Source organism: Mus caroli, unplaced genomic scaffold (assembly GCF_978045245.1).
Source record: "Mus caroli unplaced genomic scaffold, Mus_caroli_1 scaffold_5, whole genome shotgun sequence".
In the NCBI taxonomy this organism is placed as follows: domain Eukaryota; kingdom Metazoa; phylum Chordata; class Mammalia; order Rodentia; family Muridae; genus Mus; species Mus caroli.
In genome coordinates this window covers 127,550,273-127,575,470 of record NW_028227260.1, presented here as the reverse complement: position 1 = coordinate 127,575,470, position 25,198 = coordinate 127,550,273, and the positions used below count along the sequence as shown (strand labels likewise).

The 25,198-nt window shown below is 36.1% G+C and overlaps 1 protein-coding gene across 3 annotated transcripts in view; it reads left to right on the top strand.

Moving 5' to 3' along the window:
- Nucleotides 1-25,198, top strand: part of Smarca1 (SNF2 related chromatin remodeling ATPase 1) — a 73,978-nt gene that overhangs the window by 3,070 nt on the left and 45,710 nt on the right. For 2 of the 3 annotated variants that reach the window (XM_021152993.3, XM_021152994.3), the window contains exons 2-12: nucleotides 2,270-2,371; nucleotides 5,311-5,477; nucleotides 5,828-5,928; nucleotides 6,041-6,141; nucleotides 9,901-10,080; nucleotides 13,201-13,356; nucleotides 14,451-14,582; nucleotides 15,859-15,927; nucleotides 20,432-20,541; nucleotides 21,175-21,401; nucleotides 23,446-23,567. In XM_021152993.3, the coding sequence (XP_021008652.1) occupies nucleotides 2,270-2,371; nucleotides 5,311-5,477; nucleotides 5,828-5,928; nucleotides 6,041-6,141; nucleotides 9,901-10,080; nucleotides 13,201-13,356; nucleotides 14,451-14,582; nucleotides 15,859-15,927; nucleotides 20,432-20,541; nucleotides 21,175-21,401; nucleotides 23,446-23,567 (1,467 nt within the window). The remainder of the gene's footprint in view (nucleotides 1-2,269; nucleotides 2,372-5,310; nucleotides 5,478-5,827; nucleotides 5,929-6,040; nucleotides 6,142-9,900; nucleotides 10,081-13,200; nucleotides 13,357-14,450; nucleotides 14,583-15,858; nucleotides 15,928-20,431; nucleotides 20,542-21,174; nucleotides 21,402-23,445; nucleotides 23,568-25,198) is intronic. The other variant, XM_021152995.3, reaches the window with a different exon arrangement.

Sequence of the window (25,198 nt, the reverse complement as noted above, 5' to 3'; positions counted from 1 at the left end):
TCTTCTTACCTTCTAGTTCTTGAACTTACTTGGCTAAGTGACAGTTGGATTACTTAGGAATGTAGAAATAGATAGTATTTTGCAGGAGTTAAAACACCAAAGTCATGGTCTTTAAGGCAAACGTTTTTGGTAAGCTTGTGTTACATTCTCTTGGAATCAATACTATATGATCTGCACATATATATAAAAAAAAGGCAGGAACGTGCATTAGCTGGGACAAAGAAGAGTTCACCAGAAGTTGGAGGGGATAGAGAAGAGGTGTGAAAATGACCAAATGTATTATACACATTTATGAAATGGTCGAAAAATATATTAAAGACTGCAAGATGGTAAAATCAACAAGTATCCCATTAGCCAAATCTTATTTACCCTTTATCTTTTCTTGTATGAGAAATTTATTTTGGGACACATACTCAAATAGAAATAAGAAGGTTGAAAAGGTAGGTTTTTGAAAAAAAAATTAAGGAATTTGTTGTGGAGAGAAAATAAAACGTCGTGTCAATGAAGTGGTTAATAGTACTCCTCACGATGAGGGATTCAATTAGTGTGTGATTAAATTTTTAAGCACAGAAGTAATGAATACATATTTTCCTGAGATGTAATTCTCTGAAAGTGAAGTTTTCCTCACACTACACACACACACACACACACACACACACACACACACACACAAAGGTTAAGTAACTGTTACTATTTTAAAACTTGAAAACTCCGCCTCATTGATCTTTTAAGATAAAGATGTTAATTTTGATATCTAAGAGTCAGTTGCTTTGAAAATGAGACTTGTACTATACGTGGCATTTTATATTTGCTTAAGACAGGGTTTCTCTACATAGCTTTTGCTGTTCTGGAACTCTCTATGCAGACCAGGCTGTCCTTGAATTCACATAGATCTACTTGCCTCTGCCTCCCAAGTGCTGATATTACAGGCATGTACCACGATTCACAGCATATGTGACATGTTGAAAGTATGGTCTTGAAAGTGTCTTTCTCAGTTTCTATTCCAATACACCAAGAATTACATTCAAGACATCTCATGAAGTTGATCATAACACATGAGACGCTGTAAATCAAAATGGTTGGTATGTGATTAGTGCTCCAAAGTAGGACTCTGACCAAGGTCAAGGTCCATAATTTTTGTTTGAATTTCCTCAAAATAAAACGTCTAGCAAATGTTGGGAGACAGTCATTAATTATTGGAAGCATTCTTTTTTCTTGCTTAAGGTCCTATTCCGATGCTGAATTATTCTGTAAGATTTTAACAGCACGTTGACAAAAGTTGTGACGAATGTGAACTCACTTCTTTTGGTTTTGCTTTAATTTCTGAAAAGTGTCTGTTTAAACTCAAATATTCTTGGTATTGATCTGGATGGATAGGTTCTTGCTTTTGTTATGTTATCTTTTGATTTCTCCTAGAGAAGGCTATTTACTCTATGTCTGTCCTGATATTTAAATCAATAGGTTTGCTTTTTTTTTTTTTTTTTTTTTACAAAATGTGGGATACATAGGATATTAACCCTGAACTTCTAGGTTGTTTTAGACTTTTTAAGTAACTAATCGATGCTAGTGTTCACTAAATTACAACTTTAAAAGTATCAACAGTTAATAGAGGATAGCTCTGATGAATCCCTCCTATAAAATATTCTTGTAACACGAATATGCAGAATCATTTTCTTTACAGAGGGAATAAAGTGACCAGTTTGAAGCTGTACTATTGGGTTATTTTAAGAGTATGAGATCGTGTTGCACTATATAAAAATATACATGCTTTAATTAGTCTAGGAAAACAAAATTTAAAAGTGTCATTTCAGGAACAGAAGCCAGAGTCTTTTATTTTGAAAGTCTGGCTTGTTTCCAGTACATAAAGAACTGTTTGGGAGACTTATTATTTACATTTCTTGAATTCTTTGGTTTGTGGTTGAACATTAGCCTGTTCGGGATTTCTAAGTCTCTTATATTATGGTTATACATTTCTTCTGCTTTAATTAAAAAATAGATGAAAAGGCCCAGTGTTTTATTTTTGATTTTTATTCTAATTAATGCCATCTCTCTGATATTTTAGTTTTTTTTTTATTGGATCTCAGGTACACAGAACTGGATTAATCATAAGACTTGCTTCATAACTTTCATCGTTGCTACAATGTGTGTCCCTCAGTGATTTATTTATCAAGTTATTTAATTATTTTTATCTTCCTTCAAGGGAGAATATCTACCAGCTTAAAGACCTTGCTTTGCAACTGGCTGATATTTATTTCCTTTGAAATTCTAGAAAATCACTTCTCCATTTCAACTCAAACTTGCTGCTAAAGCTTCTAAATCTGAACAGGAAATGGATCCAGAATATGAAGAGAAAATGGTAAATATACCCTTGGTAAGGTGGTAAACAGCATGTTTCTCTTTGTTTGTTTGTTTGTGAAATAGTCCTAATTTCTGTGATTATTGATGTACACTACCATACACGGCTTTTTGATAACTTTTACAGAAATATCAAAGATGAAAAGACTTGTCTGTTTATGATGCATAATCCGATTTCAGAGTATAAATGCAATTTACTTATTAAATTGTCTCAACCATTTTCTCTGTGCATGTGTGTGTCTGTGCATGCGAACATGTGTGCGTGCATGTGTGTATGTGTGTGTATGTATGTATACACATGCGTGCGTGCATGTGTGCGTGTGTGTAGGCCAGAAATGCCTGTCAGGTATATTTTTCTGTCACTGCTCACCTTAGTTTTTGATCTTGGATCCCTCTGACTTATCTTGAGGAAGGGTTTGGACAAGGTCCTTCTTTTTCTTTTTCTTTCTTTCTTTCTTTTTTTTTTTTTTTTCCAGACAGGGTTTCTCTGTGTAACCCTGGCTGTCCTGGAACTCACTTCATAGACCAGGCTGGCCTCGAACTCAGAAATCCACCTGCCTCTGCCTCCCGAGTGCTGGGATTAAAAGCGTGCGCCACCACTGCCCGGCTGGATAAGGTCCTTCTTAATTATACTTCACCTTAACTAATTTTTTTCATTGACTTAACTAAGAGTTTACAGATTTGATAAGGCTGGATGGCCAGTGAAGTCTAGAGATCCATGCATTTCCTTTGTTGATGCTGGGAATACAGGTGTATGCCACTATACCTAGCTTTTTAAGTGGGTGTTAGGGATTTGAACGCAGGGTGTTATACCTTTGTGACAAGCACTTTACTCATGGAACCTTCTCCCCAGCCAACAATTACATTTTATTGAATAAAATAATCTCATTTTCAAAGGAGAAAATTAAAGATATCAGAAACTATGTGGAATAGTTGGGATGAGAACTCATGCATCACTTTTTCTTGATGTTCTTTATCCAATACTAAGGTGCTGTAAGACAAAGACATTTTGTGTACTCAGTGGTGAAGGGATCGGTGGATGGCAGTATCAGTGTGGCATTGTACCCTGTGGGAAATGCAGTCACAATACCAGATCAGCATTTTTCCTTTTCAAATTATATATAAGCAAATGCTATACATTAGCAAAATGTATAGTATGATAATACAACATTAGAGGCATATTCAGACTTATTAACTCAATTCATTACATACTATGTATTACATGGTTAACTAGTGTAATCTTAGTTGAGCCCCATATATTGCTTTTGTGACTTGTTTAATTTTCAGACACCAAGGACCAAATAGCTAGTTGAAACTGATTCCCCACCCCCAGAAGGACTATTTTTGCAGTTTTGAAACTAAATAGAGAAGAAATATGTGTTTTAGTTGCTGATAGCTATTTTTACAGGAGTCTGTGCCTTAATGTTTGAGACCACATCTAAGGAGACAGTTAATGTTTTAACAGTTCTAAGAACAACATTCCAGAGAGGATAACATGAATTGGGGAAGCTTTGGCCTCCTTCCAGCATGTGATCTGCATGTACTTTTCTAAGTCTTGTATCTATGCTAATGAAGTCTGTAAGTTTCTGGTGTTATTAATTTTTCACCGGTAATCAAGTATTCTCTGCTGAATAGTCAGAGAGTGACTATTAAGTAAAAGGAAAAAATCTTTATTTCTTCCTTTGTTTAGGATGAAGTAAACTCTTGATCTTTTAACATTTTGTTGTGAACCAGTTTATTTTTATTTTTCTATTTTTCTTATATAGAAAATAGTTTTTTTTTTACTATATTCTGATTATGTTTTCCCTTCCTCTAATACCTCAGATTCTCCCTACCTCGCCTCCCATCTAAATCCACACCCTTTTTTTCTTTTATTAGAAAACAAATAGGCATCTAAGAATAAAAATAAAATAAAACAACCTATTTATTTTGATAGTGTAGATTATATGTAATGCTTAGGTACTTATTGAAAATTTAGACTACACATCAGCATTAAGTGTGGAAATACTTAATATATGTGAACTACTTCACATGTATGTGTGCATATATTTTTCTCTAAGTTCTGTTTCCTCGTGTAGAAATCTTACACACTAGTAGCATAAAATATAAATTTTCAGATTGATGTAATTCAAAGAAGTGTCATTACATTATTGTACCATGACATTGAAAATATTTTTGAGAGCAGCTGGTAGTCTATTCCTAGATTTCAGTTATTTCTAAATGCAGCTTGGTAATTTGCAAACTTTGTAGTATGTATGGATTATAACATATGTATTTTATTCATTCATTTATAATTATTTTTGAGATAAGGTCTCTCTTTGTAGTCCTAGCTGTACTGTAACTTGCTCTGTGAACCAGGCTGGCTTTGAACTCGTAGAGATTTTTCTACCTCTGCAGAGCAATGCTAGAATTAAAGTTGTGTACCACCATGCCTGGTTCCAATATATATGTGTTTCTATCTTTAGAACATACATAATTGATGCAATTTTTTAGTTAGAGAAAAAGAAGATCATGTTTTAGAAAGAGAATTAATTTTCTAATTTTGACTTTCTGATCTTTCTGTCATATTGGGCACTGAGAATTGAACTGTTGGCCTTGGGAATACTGCACTATACTTCCAACCCCAAGGGTATACTTCTTTTGGGAGCATTTACTAAATTTGTCAGGTCATTTTTCTTCTGTTCAAACTACTTGAAATAGCATTTTAAAATTTGATTACTTACAATCTGGGGAAGCTTGGAATGTTCCTTGCCCATTCTGTGCCTCCATTTTATCATCTGTAAAATGGGTACGACCCTAGCGGTCACCTCATGGATTCCAAAGGGAATTCAGTAGATTAATATGTTAAAAGTGCCAAGGATGTTGCATAATGAAGCAGAATATAAATGCTTAATAACTAACTTTGAATGAACATAAAAAGCAAATCTTTCCCTTTCCCTCTCGTTTGTAAATTAGAAAGCAGACCGAGCAAAGAGATTTGAGTTTTTACTGAAGCAGACGGAACTTTTTGCACATTTCATTCAGCCTTCAGCCCAGAAGTCTCCGACATCTCCTCTCAACATGAAACTGGCTCGTCCTCGAGTAAAGAAAGATGACAAGCAGAGCTTGATTTCTGTTGGAGAGTATGCAGTCTTCTTTCTACTTTCTTCCCTTTCCCTTTTTCTCTCCTCCTTCGCCATTCCATTTGCTCAGTATAACTTTCTATGAATAGCATGGTTATTGACAATGTAAATATGTTTTGGAGACAGTGATCTTTGTTATTGTTTTTTCCTTACCAGAACTTAATTAGTTCAAAAATCAACCAACCAACCAACCAAAAAAACCCAACCAACCAACCAAAAAAACCCCTGTAGACTGCTTCTACCACATTCTATGCCAGACACTAGATATCACATTCCTTTTTAGATAAAAGACTTAGTGTCTCAGCATTGGCTGTGACTGTGAGATCTCGTGGTTTTGTCTTTTCCCCTAGCTATCGCCACAGGCGCACAGAACAAGAGGAGGACGAGGAGCTTCTCTCAGAGAGTAGGAAAACATCGAATGTGTGTGTCAGATTCGAGGTCTCCCCTTCCTGTGAGTACTTCATCACACCCATGGTTTGCTTTTGCAGTTCAGGGGGAGAAAACCAAATTTTCTTTAGTATACTAATAGAAGTCTGAGAGGTTCTTCGTTTTTTTGTTTTCAGATGTGAAAGGAGGACCACTGAGAGATTATCAGATCCGAGGACTAAACTGGTTGATTTCTTTGTATGAAAATGGAGTCAATGGTATTTTAGCTGATGAAATGGTAAGGCACTGGTATTCAAAGGATGTCCTGAGTTACTACAAGTTTTTCATGTAAATTTGAACTACATGTGTTGAATTTTCCTCAAGCCCGATGCCCAAAAAGCTTTATTTAGTGGCAAAATAATGTACTTTCTAAGATTTATGTATTTTACTTTATGTGTGGCACTCATATAGGCTTGCCTGCCTATATGAGGGCCATGTGCTTGCAGCGCCCGGGGAGGAGAGAAGAGGGCATAGAATCCCCTGGATCTGGACTTATGGGTGGTTGTGAGTCACCGCATGAGTGCTAGTAATTGAACCCAGGTCCTCTGTGAGAGTAACAAGTGCTCTTAACCTCTGAACTATGTCTCCCGCCTGCAAAAGAATGTTTGTCGTCTACAACTGTTCAAATAACCTGTGGAATATAACCTTTTGCGTGGCTCAAAGATCGTATGGAGATTTCCTCAAGTGGTACAATACCTCTCTTTGCTCTCGTTTTTGTTTAAACTTTGGCTTCCAAGAAGCCCAGAGAAAAGTACAATGCCAAAAGGGAGCATCTCTTCATCCTCTAAGTCTGCCCTTGATGGTTTTCCTCTCCTCCCCTCCCCTCCCCTCCCCTCCCCTCCCCTCCCCTCCCCTCCCCTCCCCTCCCCTCCCCTCCCCTCCCCTCCCCTCCCCTCCCCTCCCCTTTCTTTTCTTTTCTTTTCTTTTCTCTTTTCTTATGCTTTATCGTCTAGTCTAATTTTCCCTGATAACTTTTCATTTCTGTTTTACCATTAATTTTTGTCCCATGTTTTTATAACGGGCAAACTGGCATCTTCTTAGGAATGAAGTGGGGTATATAAACAAACAATAAGTAAATAAATGAACAAATTCATACATAAATGAATGTAGACCCAGTTGTTCTGTAACTCGCCATTATTATATGTCCACAGACTAATGGGTTTCAATCCTCTTGCCTTAGCTTTCTGAGTGTTCAGATTATAGTCATAGCCACAATGTTCAGCTTCAGCGTTGAGCCTCCATAACAATAGAGTGCCAAGTCTGTCTTTTGATAAGCTAATGAATCATGGGCTTATAAAATAACTGAAGAAAAACTAATGTCATATAAGATGAGGGGATTGTATAAGGCCCAGAGTTGTATGTTAAGATAAAATTCCTAAAATTAGACTTAAGAGAGGACAGAGGGACTTATATATCTATTTAACCCAATAATATAATATCTATGAGACTCAGGAGGCATATTTTCAATCACTATTATCCAGAAGGCCAAGTAATGAAATACATATGACATCTAGTATAGTCTATCCCATAGACACTCATCTTTGGCTGAGCAGCTGTTTGGTATATGGCTGAGCATTTTTTTGAAAGCTAGGATTTGTAACCCCTTATATTCTCATTATTTTGTTGAGAGCAATTTTCTGCTCATAGTAGGAGGTCCTTGGTTTATCTGCCAAGAGAAGGACAAGGATTATTTACCCCAAGAACTTCTTGTCTAAGACAAATGATCTAAAGATCCTTCAAGAATCTGCTGATGCCGTATTAAGTTTAAATTCTATCTTATCTTTTAGTATCTTTCCCCCTTTCCTTTCCTTTTCCTTTCCAGAACTGGAGCTTAAAACTAAGGCCTTGTGTGTGCTAGGCAAGTACTTGATTACCAGGCTACACACCAGTCCCTTTTATATGTTTTGTCTTGAGATAAAGTCCCAGTATATTGCTCAAGTTTTAAACTTGTCATTCTCTTGCTTCAGCCTCCCCTTAAGCTGAGATTACATATGTATGCCATCATGTTTAACTTGTTTTAAGTACTAAAAGAGAGGAAGGCATTTTAGAGAATACATGTAATTTAGAAAAAAAAGAAATTAAGTAATAGCAATTAATAGCAATTCTGCCATTGAGAAATAACTACAGTTGACATTTTGCTATGTTTTTTTTTGACATTTTTCTCTTTTTTAATCTTTTAAAAATTTTATTTAATCTTTTTTTACAGTCCAGATTTTATCCCCCTTCCTTGTTCACCCTCTGACTGTTCCACATACCACACTTCCTTTCTGAGTCTCCACTCCCCCACCAGACCTCCCCACTCCTTGGGGTCTCCAGTCTCTTGAGGGTTAAGTGCATCTTCTCCAACTGAGTCCTCTGCTATATATGTGTTGGGGGCCTCATATCAGCTGGTATATGCTGCTTGGTTGGTGTTCCAGTATCTGAGAGATCTCGGGGGTCCAGATTGAGACTGCTGGTTCTCCTACAGGATTGCTCTTCTCTTCAGCTTCTTCCAGGCTTTCCTAATTTAACCACAGGGGTCAGCTGCTTCTGTCCATTGGTTGCGTGCAAATAACTGCATCTGACTCTTTCAGCTGCTTTTTGGGTCTTTTGGAGGGCAGATATGATAAGTCCCTTTTTGTGAGCGCTCCATAGCCTCAGTAATAGGCCTTGGGACCTCCCCTTGAGCTGGATCCCACTTTGGGCCTGTCACTGCACCTCCTTTTCCTCAGGCTCTTCTCCATTTTTGTCCCTGCAGTTCTTTCAGACAGGAACAACTGTTTTTTTTTTTTTGTTTTTTGTTTTTTGTTTTTTTTTAGATGTATAATTGAGATCACGTGGTATATATAATTTGGCATTCTGACCTTTTCACATTCATATGTATTTTTCATATCTCTAACATTTTGTCAAAGTAAGTAAGTTTTGACCATCGCCTAGTCCTAAGGAGGGTCCTACTGATTCCTTCCACTTCTCTCCTGACACTGCCCATTTGGATTGTTAGCAGTGAAGTATAATAGTGCTACTATGACAATTTTATTGCTAGTTTCTCGGTGCTTCTCACGTTGTTATCATAAAATTCCTGGAAGTAGAATCGGTTTCTTAAGCATTTTAAGGTTTTGGTGGATCTTGTCCACAACAATCCACCCTAAGTGACTTATCAGATAAGATGTAGCCCATAAAAGTGGCACTTAGCTTAGAGTCATGGAGTGAAGTTTTGTGCTCTGCTTAGAGATTAAGCAAAAGCTGCTTAATTATTTAGTGTTTACTTTTACTCTGGAGGCTGGGATCAAACCCAGGGCTTCATACTAAACATGTGCTCCCCACTGAGCCACACCCTAACTCTTAAAGTGCTGACTCTTATTTTTAAAGGCTGAACAGCATACTGCATAGTTCCCGTTCCCACTGGCTAGGCGCCAGGCTCATGGGTGTTTGATATATTACTTTAAAAAAAGCACACTGAGCTAGTGATCTCTAAGGTCTCTTCACACTGCTGTGCTCTGTGACTTTCTGATTCCTAAGGTCTTTAAGAGTGTGGGGTATCAATAGACAGCTATGAGACTCTTGAAAGGCATAGTCTGAATATTTAATGCCTAGGCTGGAGTCATGATCAGAACAATAGGAAAGATAGGTCACTATCTCAACAGGCTCTAGAAAGAAGTCTATTTCTGTGAAACATGCACCCCCAAATTCCTAGGTTTGTATCTACTAGAAAAGATTACAGATCATTTTGCTTGTTCCTCAACAGAATCAGCATTCTCTAAATGGAAAAGTGATTTATTAAGCAATATCTTGACTGCAGGTTTTTGGTTCTTTTCTTCTCCACTCACAACAAATAATGAATTGAAATGGTTTTGTGTTTTTCTTCTTTTTAAAAAGTCCCGCTTCATTTTCATTGCTGGAAACCTAATCCCTAATGTGAGATGATTGGCAAGAACTTTTTTGTAATGTTGTTTCTAAAAAAGTGTTTCATTAAAAAAGTGTATTTACATGTTTTCCCCCCTTGTGATGACAAATACAGGGTCTTGGGAAGACTTTACAAACCATTGCCTTGCTTGGTTACCTGAAGCACTACAGAAACATTCCTGGACCCCACATGGTTCTAGTTCCCAAGTCTACTTTACATAACTGGATGAATGAATTTAAACGATGGGTTCCATCTCTTCGTGTTATTTGTTTCGTTGGAGACAAAGATGTGAGAGTAAGTGAGAAACTACTTTTAAAAAGACGGTCAAGAATATTATTTCTAGACTGCAGTTGCATAACGATCCTGTTAAACACATTTACATCAGCTATGACTACTACCACTAAATGACACTTCAGATGGATTGACTCCTAGCTAGGCTCTGTTGTACTGTCCATATACTAACTCATTTACTTACCACATTTATGAATTCTGTTTACTTTTTTTGTTTGCTTGTTTTTTTTTTTTTTTGTTTTTTGTGTTTTTTTTTTTTTTTTTTTTTTTTTTTTTTTTTTTTTTTTTTTTTTGAGACAGGGTTTCTCTGTGTAGCCCTGGCTGTCCTGGAACTCACTTTGTAGACCAGGCTGGCCTCGAACTCAGAAATCTGCCTGCCTCTGCTTTCTAAGTGCTGGGATTAAAGGCGTGCACCACCACACCCTGTTAGTCACTTTATCATTTGTGTACTTAGGAGACAGAAATGTGGAAATTGGAATGACTTAAGTTTTGCTATTTAAAGTTTTGGCTTCACATAATTGTCCATACATAGAAATCTTCTGTGGCTGCAAAGAACCTCACCATTTTGTATATGCAAGGCTTGTAACATGCCTGTACATATTCGCAGATAAGACTAGAAACTTGGATTTTGGCCATGGAGGAAGAGGTATTTATATTAACTATTTGTCCAGTTAGTAGGCTATAATTAGATTGTAGAATCAATCAGAAAGTAATAAATTATGCAAAACCACAAAATAATTTGCTTAGAAAGAGTATTATTGAAATTTGTCTTTATTTTGCCTCCAGAGAATAGAGTTTAAAATAAAAGTTTGTATTATTTTACATATTTAGATAGATGAATTATCAAGAGATACTCTCAGTGGAATAGTCCCATAATGAATTATGTAATTTTATCGTTATTCTTTTGCTTGAAGAAAAATTACTTAAATTTATTTAAATTTAACTTATAAATAATTTAAATATTGAAATACTGAGTTCATAAATTTAGAATCATAAGGTTGATTCCTCCTGAAGCCTACTATTTTTCCATAGCAAATTGGTCATTTAAAATTCTGTTCTGGTCATTGCTACTATTTAATATTCACTTCTTAGAGATTGATGTTGATGTATCTAAAATTCTAGATGATCATTGGCAGACCCATTTGACCTTGGTATCATTTGGGGTATATATGTTTATCCTCCCATTTTTTTCTGGCTTTTAGTAAATATTTTAGGAGGCTAGTATTTATTAATGAAAAATTCAATGACTATAAAAGACATTTTAGTTGTGACATTAGAGATATTCTTGATCCTGTCTCTATAAAAAGAGATTCTCTTGATCCTAGTTGGAATAAAGTCATCATGCAATTTCTTGCAGTATTGTTTTTCTTTATCTATCACAGAGAAATCCATATCCAGTGGACATGGAAACAGATATGGTTTAACTTTCCATATAATTACTGTTTGTGTAATGAATTAGTTTCAATGTGCACAATTCTAAGAGCCTTTGGGTCATGTGGTCTTTAATATTTTATCAAGATACTTAACCCTAAATCTTGTCAATAGTTTCAAAATTCTAAAAGAGTTAAGTTAAATATAAAAAAACTCTCAATTCCATGAAGTTCTTGAGGAAGCATGATGCTGAACCTTTCAATGAGTGAAACAGGATAAGGTGGTACTAGGGGTCAATGAGATCTGGTACCCAATCTTTCCCACCCCTATAACAGTCCTCTAAAATTTTAATTGCCTTTTAAAATGTGACAATTTCTCAGCATATAACTAAGGTGGCTACAGAGGTTTTTTTTCTGCCCACTGTGTTAGTCTAGATGTACTAACCAGAACCCCGGAGCTCTTGTCTCTAGCTGCATATGTATCGAAAGATGGTCTAGTCAGCCATCAATGGAAAGAGAGGCCCATTGGACTTGCAAACTTTATATGCCCCAATATAGGGGAATGCCAGGGCCAAAAGAATGGGAATGGGTGGGTAGGGAAGTGGGGGGCGCTATGGGGGACTTTTGGGATAACATTGGAAATGTAATTGAGGAAAATATGTAATAAAAATATTAAAAATAAAAAAAAATTAAAAAAAAAGAAAATCTTTTAATACATACTGGATACTTATAAATATTATTGAATGAATCAACAATGTATTTGGTGCATGTTTATGAATTATAAAGTAGAGGCTTTGTAACAACCCATTGGTTTTGTTTATTTGCCATAACTCTGAAATTATAATACCAAGTAGTTCCTTTTCACATAAATTTTTCTGTTTCCTTTAAAATTTTGTGGTGTTACTTTGGCCCATAATATCTGGAATGAAGTTCATACAAGTTACAGATGTTTTCAGTCAAGTTGGCTACCATGTTGGCTACTGCCTGTGAAGATTAAAAAATAGTTGTAAATATTATCTCTGTTTTTTTTTTAAAGAGATTTCTTTATTTAATGTGAGCATACTGTTGCTGTCTTCAGATACCCCAGAAGAGGGCATTTGATCCCATTAAAGATGGTTGTGAGCTACCATGTGGTTGCTGGGAATTGAACTCAGGATTTCCGGAAGAGCAGTCAGTGCTCTTAACCACTGGGTGATCTCACCAGCGTATCTCTGTTTTTAATAGCTTCCTTAACTACACAGAGAAGATTCTCTTTATGAAGCCACATCCATAGCCTTATAATAACAGTAAGAACCTCACAAAAATATTAAGGAGCTTCTGGGACTCCTTACCAAAATACGTAATTATTATCTGTTGGGAAATGAAGGAAAATATAAGATGTCTCCAAAGGCAGGAAATGTCACTATGTGTTAAATATTATATGCTTGTTAAATGAGACTATGTTAGTGCTTGGATCTTTGTGACACTAAGATCCTATGTCAACCCATGTTCTTTTGAGTCTCTCATGATATGAAGTGTTCTTCTGGTTCATGTAAGGTGAGATTTTGTTTTGTTGATAAGTATATTCTCAACACAGCTAGATCATTGGCCACAAAGTTATCTTTGAGCCTTTTCGTGAAATTTTCCTATCTCTCAAATGGATGAGACAAAATGGTCTATGATGTTCCATATAGCTCTTAATATTTTCCCGACAGTTTCTTTCAGTAATTCCCTTGTCAACATAATCTAATATACACACTTTATTTTGCATTAGGCAGCTTTTATTCGTGATGAAATGATGCCAGGAGAGTGGGATGTTTGCGTGACTTCTTATGAGATGGTAATTAAAGAAAAATCTGTGTTTAAAAAGTTTCACTGGCGATACTTAGTCATCGATGAAGCTCACAGAATAAAAAATGAAAAATCTAAGGTAAGTTCTCAGTCCCATTATCTTGCTTGCTTGTTCACTTTTCTGTGTTTAAAATAAAAATTAAGTAGCAGAGATTGGGCTTTATTCACAGAATGTGAATGATAATTAGTTTTTAAAGTGCCCATAAAGGCTAAATTATTCAATACAGAACCAAAAAAAGTTAAGTTCTGGCTTTAATGCAAATTAGATATTATTTGCAGTTTGTCCTGTTGCAGCCTAACTCTATCATGCTACATTATTTTAACATCGCTGAGAATATTTGATGTACAAATATCATTTGCATTGGCTTATTTTTTTTTTATTGAGGAGCTACTTCCCTTATATGTATGTATTCCTATGGATTAGAAAAGGGAGTTTTCTGATTTATGTGAATTAGAGTCTGGTATTAATATTGAAAATTGTAAATTATTTGTTGCCATTCAACTTCATCAACAGTAGGAAAAACTTCACTTGTAATGATGAACCTCTCTTTGGATCACTGGGCTACTTTTGGGAGAAACAGGGACAGAACTGGAGCAAAACCACCAGGTGGAGCATACTAATTTCACATTGGAACTAATACTTGATAAAAGGACGCATGTTAAAGATTCGCTTCATTAAGAACATTATGAAAATAGGATTTTTTTTGTAAAATTACTGATTTTATGTTTTTGTCATTTTTTTTGGTAGTCTTAAAACTTGAAATCTTAATACATAGGATCAAGGAAAATGAGATCAATTCTGGTGCTAAATAATCGTTCGTGAAAAGGCCAGAATTGGAGCTTAACTATGCATGTAGATGAAGATGATTGTTGGGGAGAAGATACTGTTATATAAAGTGAGAGCTTGGATCCAATGGAAGAAATTTGATTTTCTGAAACCCCAAAATGGAGAAACTAAAAAAAATTCACGATGGGGGAGGGATCTCAGATGTAAATATGATTTGAATTCTTTCAGGTGTGGACATGTCTAGGATAGTAGTGTTCGGTTGTGCTTTGTTGTGGCAATGCCTACTGAAGTAGGATATCTTTCCATAGAAAATTAATTTTAATGATGTATATAACTGAATTCCAAGAGCCAGAACAATGCCTCTGTAACTTTTATTTTTATTTTAGCTTTCAGAGATTGTTCGTGAGTTCAAGTCAACTAATCGCTTACTTCTAACTGGGACACCTTTGCAGAATAACTTGCATGAGCTCTGGGCATTACTTAACTTTTTATTGCCGGATGTCTTTAATTCTGCAGATGTAAGTTTAAAACAAAGTATTTGTGTGAGGGGGAGTGGTGCTCAGGGTTGAAGCCAGGGTGCTTAGCTAATGCTTCACTATTGATCTCCCATCCCAGCCTAAAGCCATACATCTTAATATATATTTCTAATGTTCAGAATCATCTATGCTCTCTTCTTCCCTCCCTCCAGTCCTTCCTCCTTCCACCTTTCCCCCTCTCCTTTATTGTTATTCTTATTGTGTGGAGATCAGAGGAAAACTCGATCTAGTCAGTTCTCTTCTAGCATCTTTATGTGGGTTTTGGGGAATCGAACTCATGTTATTATGCTGACCCTGAGAGCCATCTTGCTGGCCTGAGACATCTGTTTTCAAAGTATAGAAAATAGGTTAAATTTTACACATTTTCCATTTGTGATTCTTTCATTTGCTTATTTTAGTTTTCTCAAGTATATTTTGGGAAGTTGTATGTTTCTCTTCTTCTGATAATTCTGTCTGTTATTTTGTATATAGCACATTGTTACCACACTGATAAGAGAGACTCAGTTCATAGTGGTGTATTCAACCTTTTCATTAAATTTGAGAGACTAATTATTTTTCTTCATTACCAGCACAGTTTTGTGAGATTAGAAAATCACATGGAATGATTTAGGGGTTTTAAGGCTTGATTTTTATATCCTATTCTTCTTAACTAGATATACTATTATGTGATATAGTAAAACAATATTTTCTTTTTTTTAAGATAAAAATATATAAATTTTATTATTTATTTATACATTATATCATTTCAGAAAATATTTTAAGTTCTTAATGTATTTAATTATAGTTACTTAATTAATTGTAACACACAATATTGGCCACTATATTGGAGGAGGACTTAATATTTATTTACAAACTCACATGCATATACCAGGTAAACCTGTCAAAGAATTTTATTAATGAAATAATTCCTGACATACTCCATGTGCTATTACCAAATTAAAAGACCATCTTCAATAGCATAGATAATCATAACATGTGACTTCTAAAAATTTCCATGACCTTGGAAGTTAACATAATTCCCAGTAAAACTTAATATTTTCTAAGGTGATGGTGTTTCTTTACATTGCCATTAAAATTTTGTCAATGGTTGCAGTATTTTCACATGATAAAAGTAAAACATTATGACTATCACAATAAAGTATTTAAAAAGTACTTTTAAAGTGGATTATTTGTATACTAGTTGTATATGAATGTATAGAATATAGAGTTTGTTTTAAAAATCTTGTGCACTTACTGTAGAATTTTTACCCCTCCACAGGACTTTGATTCTTGGTTTGATACTAAAAATTGCCTTGGTGATCAAAAGCTTGTGGAAAGACTCCATGCAGTAAGTAATAGTGGTCATAAGCGTCAATAATCAATTTAATGGAATATAATTGAGCAAGAAAACAAACATACATAGAATTTGAAATTTTGGGCTTCCTGCTTGTCTCAGACTCATTGTTTCTCCCAAGTAGCCTTTGTAATAACTCTATGTTGAACAAAGCTATTATATCCTTGACCTCTCCAGAGGTCTCAATAATTCTGTGGTCCTTCCTTGTGAAGGCTCTTCACTCTCATACCCTACAAATTCTTCAGATAGTATCAGTGTTCTCCTTGTTGCTAAGTAACCTTTCGGAGCTACTGCTCTTCCACGGTATGTGTAAACCTCTGTTTTAGAACCAAGAGACCTCTTTTGGTTCCATCTCCCACCCACTGTCTTCTGTATCATCTGGTAATGAACAGGTAATGCCCTCATATTTACTGGTCAACATTTTTCATTCTTTGATAAATATTTACATCTATATATACTCCTTCTATTTCTTTTGTAACATGGAAGAGACCTCCAATACCTAGAGCCCTGCTTCAATCTGAAACAATATTTTCCATACTTGGATCACTCTTTTGCTCCTACTGTTGAGACTTTCTGCACCCGTGTTCTTCTGTTACACCTGCCCTGACAACTCCAAACTGGAAAAATGTAATGGTATTTTCCTGTATGAGTATAGAGATCTTCTTTGTACTGAGACTGCTCAATACTAAGAAAATTCTACAACTCTCCACATGGAAACCACTATGGTTTCATGTTCTCTAGGATAAGCTGGAATTTCATAGTATTGACTCCTTCAACATGATCTTCTATAGTCTTCTTTCTTTTTTCTTCTAACAGCTGATTTAGGTATTGCCCAACCTCAAGACTTCAATGTCAGGTATTTCTTGCTTCCCCACCATACTCAGTATGTAGTACTACTCTCTTCTGAATGACCAAACAGAAGTCACTAGGTATAAATTCCTTCATGTGGCCCTGTCTTCCAAATCACTGTACATTTTGGTTAGTCAGTTGCCTGAGTGGAAGCATTATTTTTTCTTTGCTCAATGGCAAATTCTTCCACACAAACTCTGAATTTCATCATTTCTGGTTTCCTTAGGGACTTTATTCCATGGTTTAGTATTACAACTAACAGCACTTTTTACTCATCCCTCTCTAATGTCTCATTTCCCTCAATACATAAGCATGCTCAAGTAGCTTCCCTGAGGTCTTTGAGAAGTATCTGAGTTACAAGTTGGACTCTGACATTAGCTTGTTTATTTTATTTTATTTTATTTTATTTTTGCCATATTTAAGCATAGCACAATTTTGGAAAAACAGTTCTTCTGTTAACGATTCAACCCTGTGAATACAACAATGCTTAAGACATGTTTACATTGAAGCTCTTTACAAAGTCCATGTGGCTTCATGTCTAAGACGGGTTCTCTAGTCTTAGAAACTATGCTTAAGATGAGGGTCTGTGGGAAATGACTGAGGTAAACATAATCCCGTGGGAATCAGGATTTGGCCTGCCTCTAAGCTTAAACAGAAGTCACATAGGCTTTTACAAACTACAAATGATATCTCTCACAAGGATGCATTTTATGGCCTAGAAGTAATGCTCAATGTTTTAGGGGGAAAGGGGCTGAGATAGTAAAACATAAACTCTGCAAGATATGGGGGCAGATCCTGGCTTATCAGACAGCAAAGGATTAACGGGTTGTAAACTATGTCCATTCCCAGCATTCCTCGAAGATGGTATGCTAAACATCCCTTTCCTTTGAAGGATGCCTGTGAATTTAATTTTCCTGGGTTCTCCAGTGCTTAACTGTATGCACAAGCACTTTCTCCCCTATTGATCGATTGATTGATTGATCCATCCATCCATCCACCCATCCATCCATCTATCTATGATTGCTTCTTCAACTTTGGATCCTTAACTGTGATTTTCTCTTCATGACAGCTAACCTTGAAAGTAGTTTTTCTCTACATTTTCACTATCTAACCTCCTATTTACTGATAAACCCACTAATGGCTGATGGTTCTCCATTTCATATGAGTGAAACCTACGCACATAGTTTTCAATGACTTTCCAGTTGCTAAATTCAGAGTATACTAGCAGTAATATATGTGTTAATCATTATTAGAAACTATTTCTTGGTTTCACTGGAGAGCCACTCTTATGGCTTCCCCTACATTTGCCTATATATTTCTAACTCAAGTTCACTTCTTATAAGCATCTTATAAATCTATATAGTACCTCCCCTTTTTCTACAATTTTGCTTTCTATCATTCCAGTTACTCATGATTAAGTATAGCCCCAAAATATAGAAAATCATAGAACTAAAAACAATGATTAATCTCTATGTATTAAATACCATCAATTTCCATACCAGTCATTATCCTTAGTACAAAATACTTCCTGCTGTTGAAAGAAAATACATTCATATAATTTATAATTATGTTGTGTTATAACATGTTTGTTCTATTTTATTATTATCATTGACTATATTTCTGTGCTGGATTTATAAATTAAATTTATCATAGATATGTACTATGAGAAATCATATTATATGTAGGATTGTATATATTTTGCTATTTTGAGCATCTTATAGAGATCTTGGACTCTGTTTTCAATGATTAATCGTTAACTTTCTACTGCCTTCAGAGCATTTTTGCCTCTATGTCTTTTTTTTTTTTCTTTTTCAGATAGGGTTTCTCTGTGTAGCCCTGGCTGTCCTGGAACTTACTTTGTAGACCAAGCTGGCCTCAAACTCAGAAATCCGCCTACCTCTGTCTCCTGAGTGCTGGGATCAAAGGCGTGCGCCACCACTGCCCGGTTGCCTCTAAGTCTTAAAGACAGCTTGCTTAATAAACTTTTATATAAGTTTAAGATGCTCAAGCCAGAAACCAACAGTCTTATTATCTCTTAAAGATTTCTAATAATAATGGCTACAGTTAATTGTATATCTACCATGAATAACCTCTGTATGAACTACTACAAATTTCTCTAGCAGCCTTGAAAATAGGTATTATTATTTTCAATGCAAAATATGTTAAATATGCTGAATGAAATATTTTTAGAAGAATGAAGAAGTAAATTAAAAAAAATTAAAGTCTGAGTCTTTAAATCTGCTTCTACTTATTAGTATAGTGACCAGTGAATTTACTGAAGTTGAAATAATCATGCTTAACTAGGTGTGGTGGCACATACCTTTAATCTAATCACTCCTGGATCTGTGAGTTTGAGGCTAGCCTGGTCTACAAAGTGAATTTCATGACAGCTAAGGCTACATAGAGAAACACTGTCTCCAAAAACACCCAAACCAAAACCAAACCAACCAACCACCCAACCAACCATTCAACCATTCAAAAACAAAACAAAACAAAAAGAAATAATCATATTCAGAGCTGGATAGACAATTCAGCAGTTTAAGAGGGTTGTTGCTCCTGTATAGAGAAGACTCAGGCTTGATTCCTGGCACCTATATGGTAGCTCACAGCATTCATAACTCTAGTTCCAGGGGATATAACACTCTATTCTGGCCTTCAGGGGTACCAGGTACACATGTTGCACAAACATACACACAGGAAAAACTGTAGTAAATAAATAAACAAACAAACAAACTCTGAGCTAGTAAGTAAAATAAGTCAGAAAAAAAATGAAAAAGTAATATTTACATTTATTTTGATGATTTATTATGAGGACTAACTCCTACCTATAATGTTAATGGTGCAGTATGTGGCATATTGCTGGTGGCTACTCAATGAGGAACACAAAATCTCTCTTTCAGGTACATAGTAATAAGCATTTATTGTTTCTCTATTCATTGTTTTTTTTTTAAACAATGTCTAAACTTTTTTTTTTTTCCAAGACAGGGTTTCTCTGTAGCCCTGGCTGTCCTGGAACTCACTGTGTAGATCAGGCTGGCCTCAAACTCAGAAATCCACCTGCCTCTGCCTTCCAAGTGCTGGGATTAATGGCGTGCGCCACCACGCCCAGCTAAACTATTTTTTTTAAATTGAATTTTTCTCCTCATTCATTTATTGGATTATTTTCAATGACTGAATTTTAAATTTATTTTGAGAGAATTTAAACTGAATCTCTCATGTCATATTTTCCCCATGTTATAAAACCTTGTATTAAGAGCAGTACGTAAAACAAGACTTCTTCCATGATTAGTCAGTAGCCAATAGCCTTGTCTTAAATTTTAGCATATTTTGTCCTGTAAGTCATGGGTGTTTACTTTCCTCCCTCCTTTCTAGAGGATCCGGGAATTGAACCTAGAGTCCTGTGAACGACGAGCATTCACTCTCTTTTATGAACATCACCACAGCCTCCATTCTCATTCTTTAAGGGGTCATGATTTGGTGGTTATTTACTGAGAGATTAGGAAGCTGTTGCTTCTGGTTACTCTTGGTGTTTGTTAGATTATACATCAGGATGGAAGTTTTAACTGTTAAAAACTGTAATATTAGTAAAACATACCATTTGGAATCATACGTGCTTTATATGCTTTTATAATAAACATTGCTTTTTTAGGTTTTAAAACCATTTTTGTTACGCCGTATAAAAACCGATGTAGAGAAGAGTTTGCCTCCTAAGAAGGAAATAAAGATTTACTTGGGCCTGAGTAAAATGCAACGAGAATGGTGAGCAATTTTACATCTGGCAACATTTATTCATATATAAGAGTTTATTCATATATAAAAATCACATTTGTTGATTGTTCAGCTGTGATAATTTACTTAAGTGGCAAGTTATATTGTTCAAGTATTCTATTAGAAAATCAATGTGTTCCATTTAAAAGGGAAAAATTAGATTGCTATTAGCTCAAATGTGAATATAGCTCAAATAAGTAAAAGTTGGCTGTAAACTTTTGGCAAGTATTGTAGTTAGTAGGTAATTCTCAGATGTAGGTTCTGGAACAATCCTTAGCTGATGACAGTTTCTAGTAATGGCAATAGTAAAGGGACACAGGCCCGTAAGCAACATGGAAGTAAGTAACATACAAAACAAAATGTTCAAATCTTTAATTCCTTGTTTTTTTTTCAGATCATATTTTCTTTCAAATCAAAAAGATTTTTCTTTTTGTGATTGAACCCAGGGTACTTGTGAATATTAAGCATGCAATCTACTACTGACTGATACTATATAGCATTCAATTCAAATCTGCCTTTATCTACTTTATTCGTACTTACTAGGAATCCAGCCATGTTGCTAGTGGAAACTTTCTTTATGGCATTGCGTTCTTAAAAGTGATTAATTATAGTTTAACATTTTAGGTATACAAAAATTCTGATGAAAGATATTGATGTTTTAAACTCTTCTGGCAAGATGGACAAGATGCGACTCTTGAATATTCTGATGCAGCTCCGAAAGTGTTGTAATCATCCTTATCTGTTTGATGGAGCAGAGCCTGGTCCACCTTATACAACAGATGAGCACATTGTCGGCAATAGTGGTAAAATGGTCGCTCTGGATAAGCTATTGGCGAGAATTAAAGAACAGGGTGAGTGAGGAATTTTTTTTTTTTTTTTTTTTTTAGTTAGCATGGAATAAACTCATGATAATGATTTGTATGTGAATAAAATGTCTTAGATTCATTCATCCACTAGGTTAGAAGACAGTGTTGAGTACTTACTCTTTGCCAGGAATTCTCCTGTAGTCTAAGAATGCAAAGATTACAATGATGGCTTTGCTTTGGAGAAGCTCACAGTGTAGTGAGGAAGAAGAGTTGCAGGTCACTGTGCTAAGTACACTTCATCATGCTGTTGAGAAAATGGGAATTGGGATCCTCTTTACAGTGATGATATTGGAAGTGAAGACTGGAGTTTGAAAGCAGGAGTGAGCCATTGAAAATGGGATGGATGTGCTTGTCTAGGGCAGTGAAACAGGGACCACAGCACAGGCATTTATGGGATGTAACGTAGTGTGGCATTTCGTGAATTTGGTAAGGATAGATAGTGCCATATTATGCATCAAATTATGGAAGGTCTTTAAAACCATACTTCAAAGACTTTTATTTTGGATATAGAGGAGTTAAAGAAGACTTGATGATAGGAAGTAACATTATTAGATGTCAGGAGGATAAGGCTGGAAGCACTCTGTGGGAATGAGAGAGTAAAACCAGAAGCCAAGGTGAAGACAGTTGCAGTAATAATCCAGAGAGATCATATGGACAATTGTAGATCCTTGGGACAAAGAAAAGGCAGAATATAAGTCATGGTAGTATATGTGCAAGATTTAAAAAAAAAATTATTTATTTGTTTACATCCCAAATGCTGCTCCTCTTCCAGGTCCCTCCCTCACCAAGTCCCCTCCCCTGATCCCTCCTTCCCTTCTCCTCTGAGCATTAGGTTCCCCCCTGGGTATCCTCTCACCCTGGTACATCACATCTCTGCCAGATTAGGTGCATCCTCTCCCACTGAAGCTAGACAGGGCAGCCATGAAGACTGAGCTACCTGTCTGCCACCTATGTGCCGGGGGGCCTCATTCCAGCCAGTGTATGTTCTACCAACATAGTTCAGATTCTGAGAGCTCCCGGGGGTTCAGGTTTGTTGTCTTAGTTGGTCTTCCTGTGGAATTTCCCTCTACTTCAGGGGCTTCAGTCCTTCCCCCAACTCTTCCATAGGTGTCCACAACCTCTGTCTAATGTTTGGCTGAGGGTCTCTATATCTGTTTCAGTCAGATGCTGTGTAGAGCCCCTCAGAGCTCAGTTATGCTAGGGTTCTGTCTGCAAGCATAACAGAGTATCACTAATAATGTCAGGGATTGCCCATGGGATGGGTTTTGAGTTGGGCTGTACATTAGTTGGCCCTAGGGGTCCAGCCTGACTACAGGAAATGGCCTCTGCAGGTTTCATATCCGTAATGTTAATCTTCTTGGCAATGACTCCTGGGAAACTCCCCCATCCCTGGTCTCTGGGCCTTCCTAGTGATTCTCCATTTTCCCTCACCCCAGTCAGCTGTAGATTTCCATGAATTCTCCTGGGCCTCTCCCCATAACTAATCTTGACCCCCCATTTCCCAACCTCTCCACTCTCCCACCCAGTTCCCTTCCTCCCTTTCCTCCCATGACCATTTTGTTTCTCCAAAGTGTGATTTAAGTATCCTCGCTTGGGTCTTCCTTCTTGTTTAGCTTCTTTGGGTCTGTGGGGGTGTATTGTGGGAATCCTGCACTTTATGGCTAATGTCCACTTATAAGTGTATACATTCCATGCATTTCTTTTTGGGTCTGGGTTATATCACTCAGGACAACATTTTCCTGTTCTATCTATTTGCCTGCAAGATTCATGATGTCTGCAAGATTTTTTTAAGACCTAAAGAAAACCTTTTAGTTTAACAAATAGATAATTTTGCGTAACATTCTTTGTTTGTGTTAGCATGTTTATATGCCATATTATTTAGATTGTTTATGATGCTTTATTTTCTTTTTGGCTTTCAAGGTACCTGAAATCATTTGCCTATCTTAACTGCACACAGATAATGTATTTCATTATATAATTTTCATACTTTACACATGTTGTGTAACTATTTTCTGGTGAACTATTTTAGGATCAAGAGTTCTCATATTTAGCCAGATGACTCGACTGTTAGACATTTTGGAGGATTATTGTATGTGGCGTGGTTATGAGTATTCTCGACTGGATGGACAAACCCCACATGAAGAAAGAGAGGTGAGGACAGGACAAGAAAGTGAAGCAAGACGTCAAAAATTAGCACTCAGTTGCACAATGTTTCTTTACTGTTGTTTTCAATTTTGGTCTACTCTACTGCTCAGTGATACTGACTTCCTCACTGCCACCATGATCTTTCTTCTATCATCACTCTTCCACCTTAGTTTCCATTCCACTGATTTTTTCCCCCCAAATCATCCTAGACTCTTCAGAGATATGCTTTTCTAAGAATATGATCTCTTTTAGCCACTGCCCCAATTGATTACTGTCTCTCAAACTGATACCCTGACTTCTGATTATGTTTCTTTTCTTTCTGAATTTGTGTCCCAAGGTAGACCCTGGCCATTTGTGGAGTTTAGTAGTGGTCATTTGGCTGATTTATGATTAACCAACTCTAGTATTGAAGGAACAGCCTTGGCTGTGGAGGGCTTTTGTGAAAATGAAGTATGACAAAATAAGTGTAGATACTTATGAGTTTGGGATTTTAGGTGGTAAAATGTTGGTTTGTAAGTATGAATAAGTACACTTACCTATCACCCAGTGTCTTCTTCACATTTTGAAATTCTTGTAAGTCTTTAGGTATCTATCACAAAAGTCATGATTAAAAGGCACTTTAAACCCATTAAATCACTTTGTGGATGGCTTTGCTATTTCTTTCTCTCTTTACTATGATCCTTTAGCTCTCTCTCTCTCTCTCTCTCTCTCTCTCTCTCTCTCTCTCTTTCTCTCTCTCTCTCTCAATACTCACATTCTAGGCAAATGGAGAAGATTTTATGGTATAGTGGAAGTACCCAGAACTTGGTTTGAAGACCTAATTTTTAGCACTAACACCACCACTTTCTAGTGGCTATTTAATTCTATAAACCTCAGTATCGTTGATAGTATCACAAGTGGTGGGTATAATAGGTACAGTGTGAGGGTTGGTGGCTATAATAGGTACAAACAGTTTATATCCATGCAGTGCGCTGTGTTCTGTGTGACAGGACATTGCACACAGGTCTTTCTGTTTGTTTCAGGACACCTTCTCAGGCCACAGGAATCTCAGCTTATGTTCCTCTACTTCCACAGTTCCTTCCATTGACAAAACTTTCTGTCTCTTATGAACACCCTTATTGAAGCCTGGCTATCGCATACTTCAGCTTTGCCAACAGCACACAGACTTTTATGTTAAGGCTTTTCTGCTACCTATTAAAGGAAACAGTTATGGTAACTTTTGCACATAACAGAATGCTTAAAACCTTCAATTATTTCCCATCTTATAGCTTGAAGTTCTCTGAGACAGTTCTTTATTGAAATTTTTGTTGACTTAGTACTGAGAACCCATTTCTTCATAAAGCATAACATTTATTACTGTTCAAGATGAATGCCCTTTCTTGCTAGAATGGAGAGGATACCAAAGCAGTATTTAGTAGGTATTATCTGGCCTCAAAATGCCTATTGTCACTTCTTACCTATTTCCCTGTTCATTACCTAGCTATATGGAAATTCTTGTGTTTTTTAATTTTTTTTAATTTTTAAATTTTTCTGTTGTTTCTTTTATTATTTATTTATTTCATTTCATTTCATTTATTTATATCCCAAATGTTGCCCCATCCCCCCTCACAGAGTTCTTGCCCTTCCTCCTCCTCTTT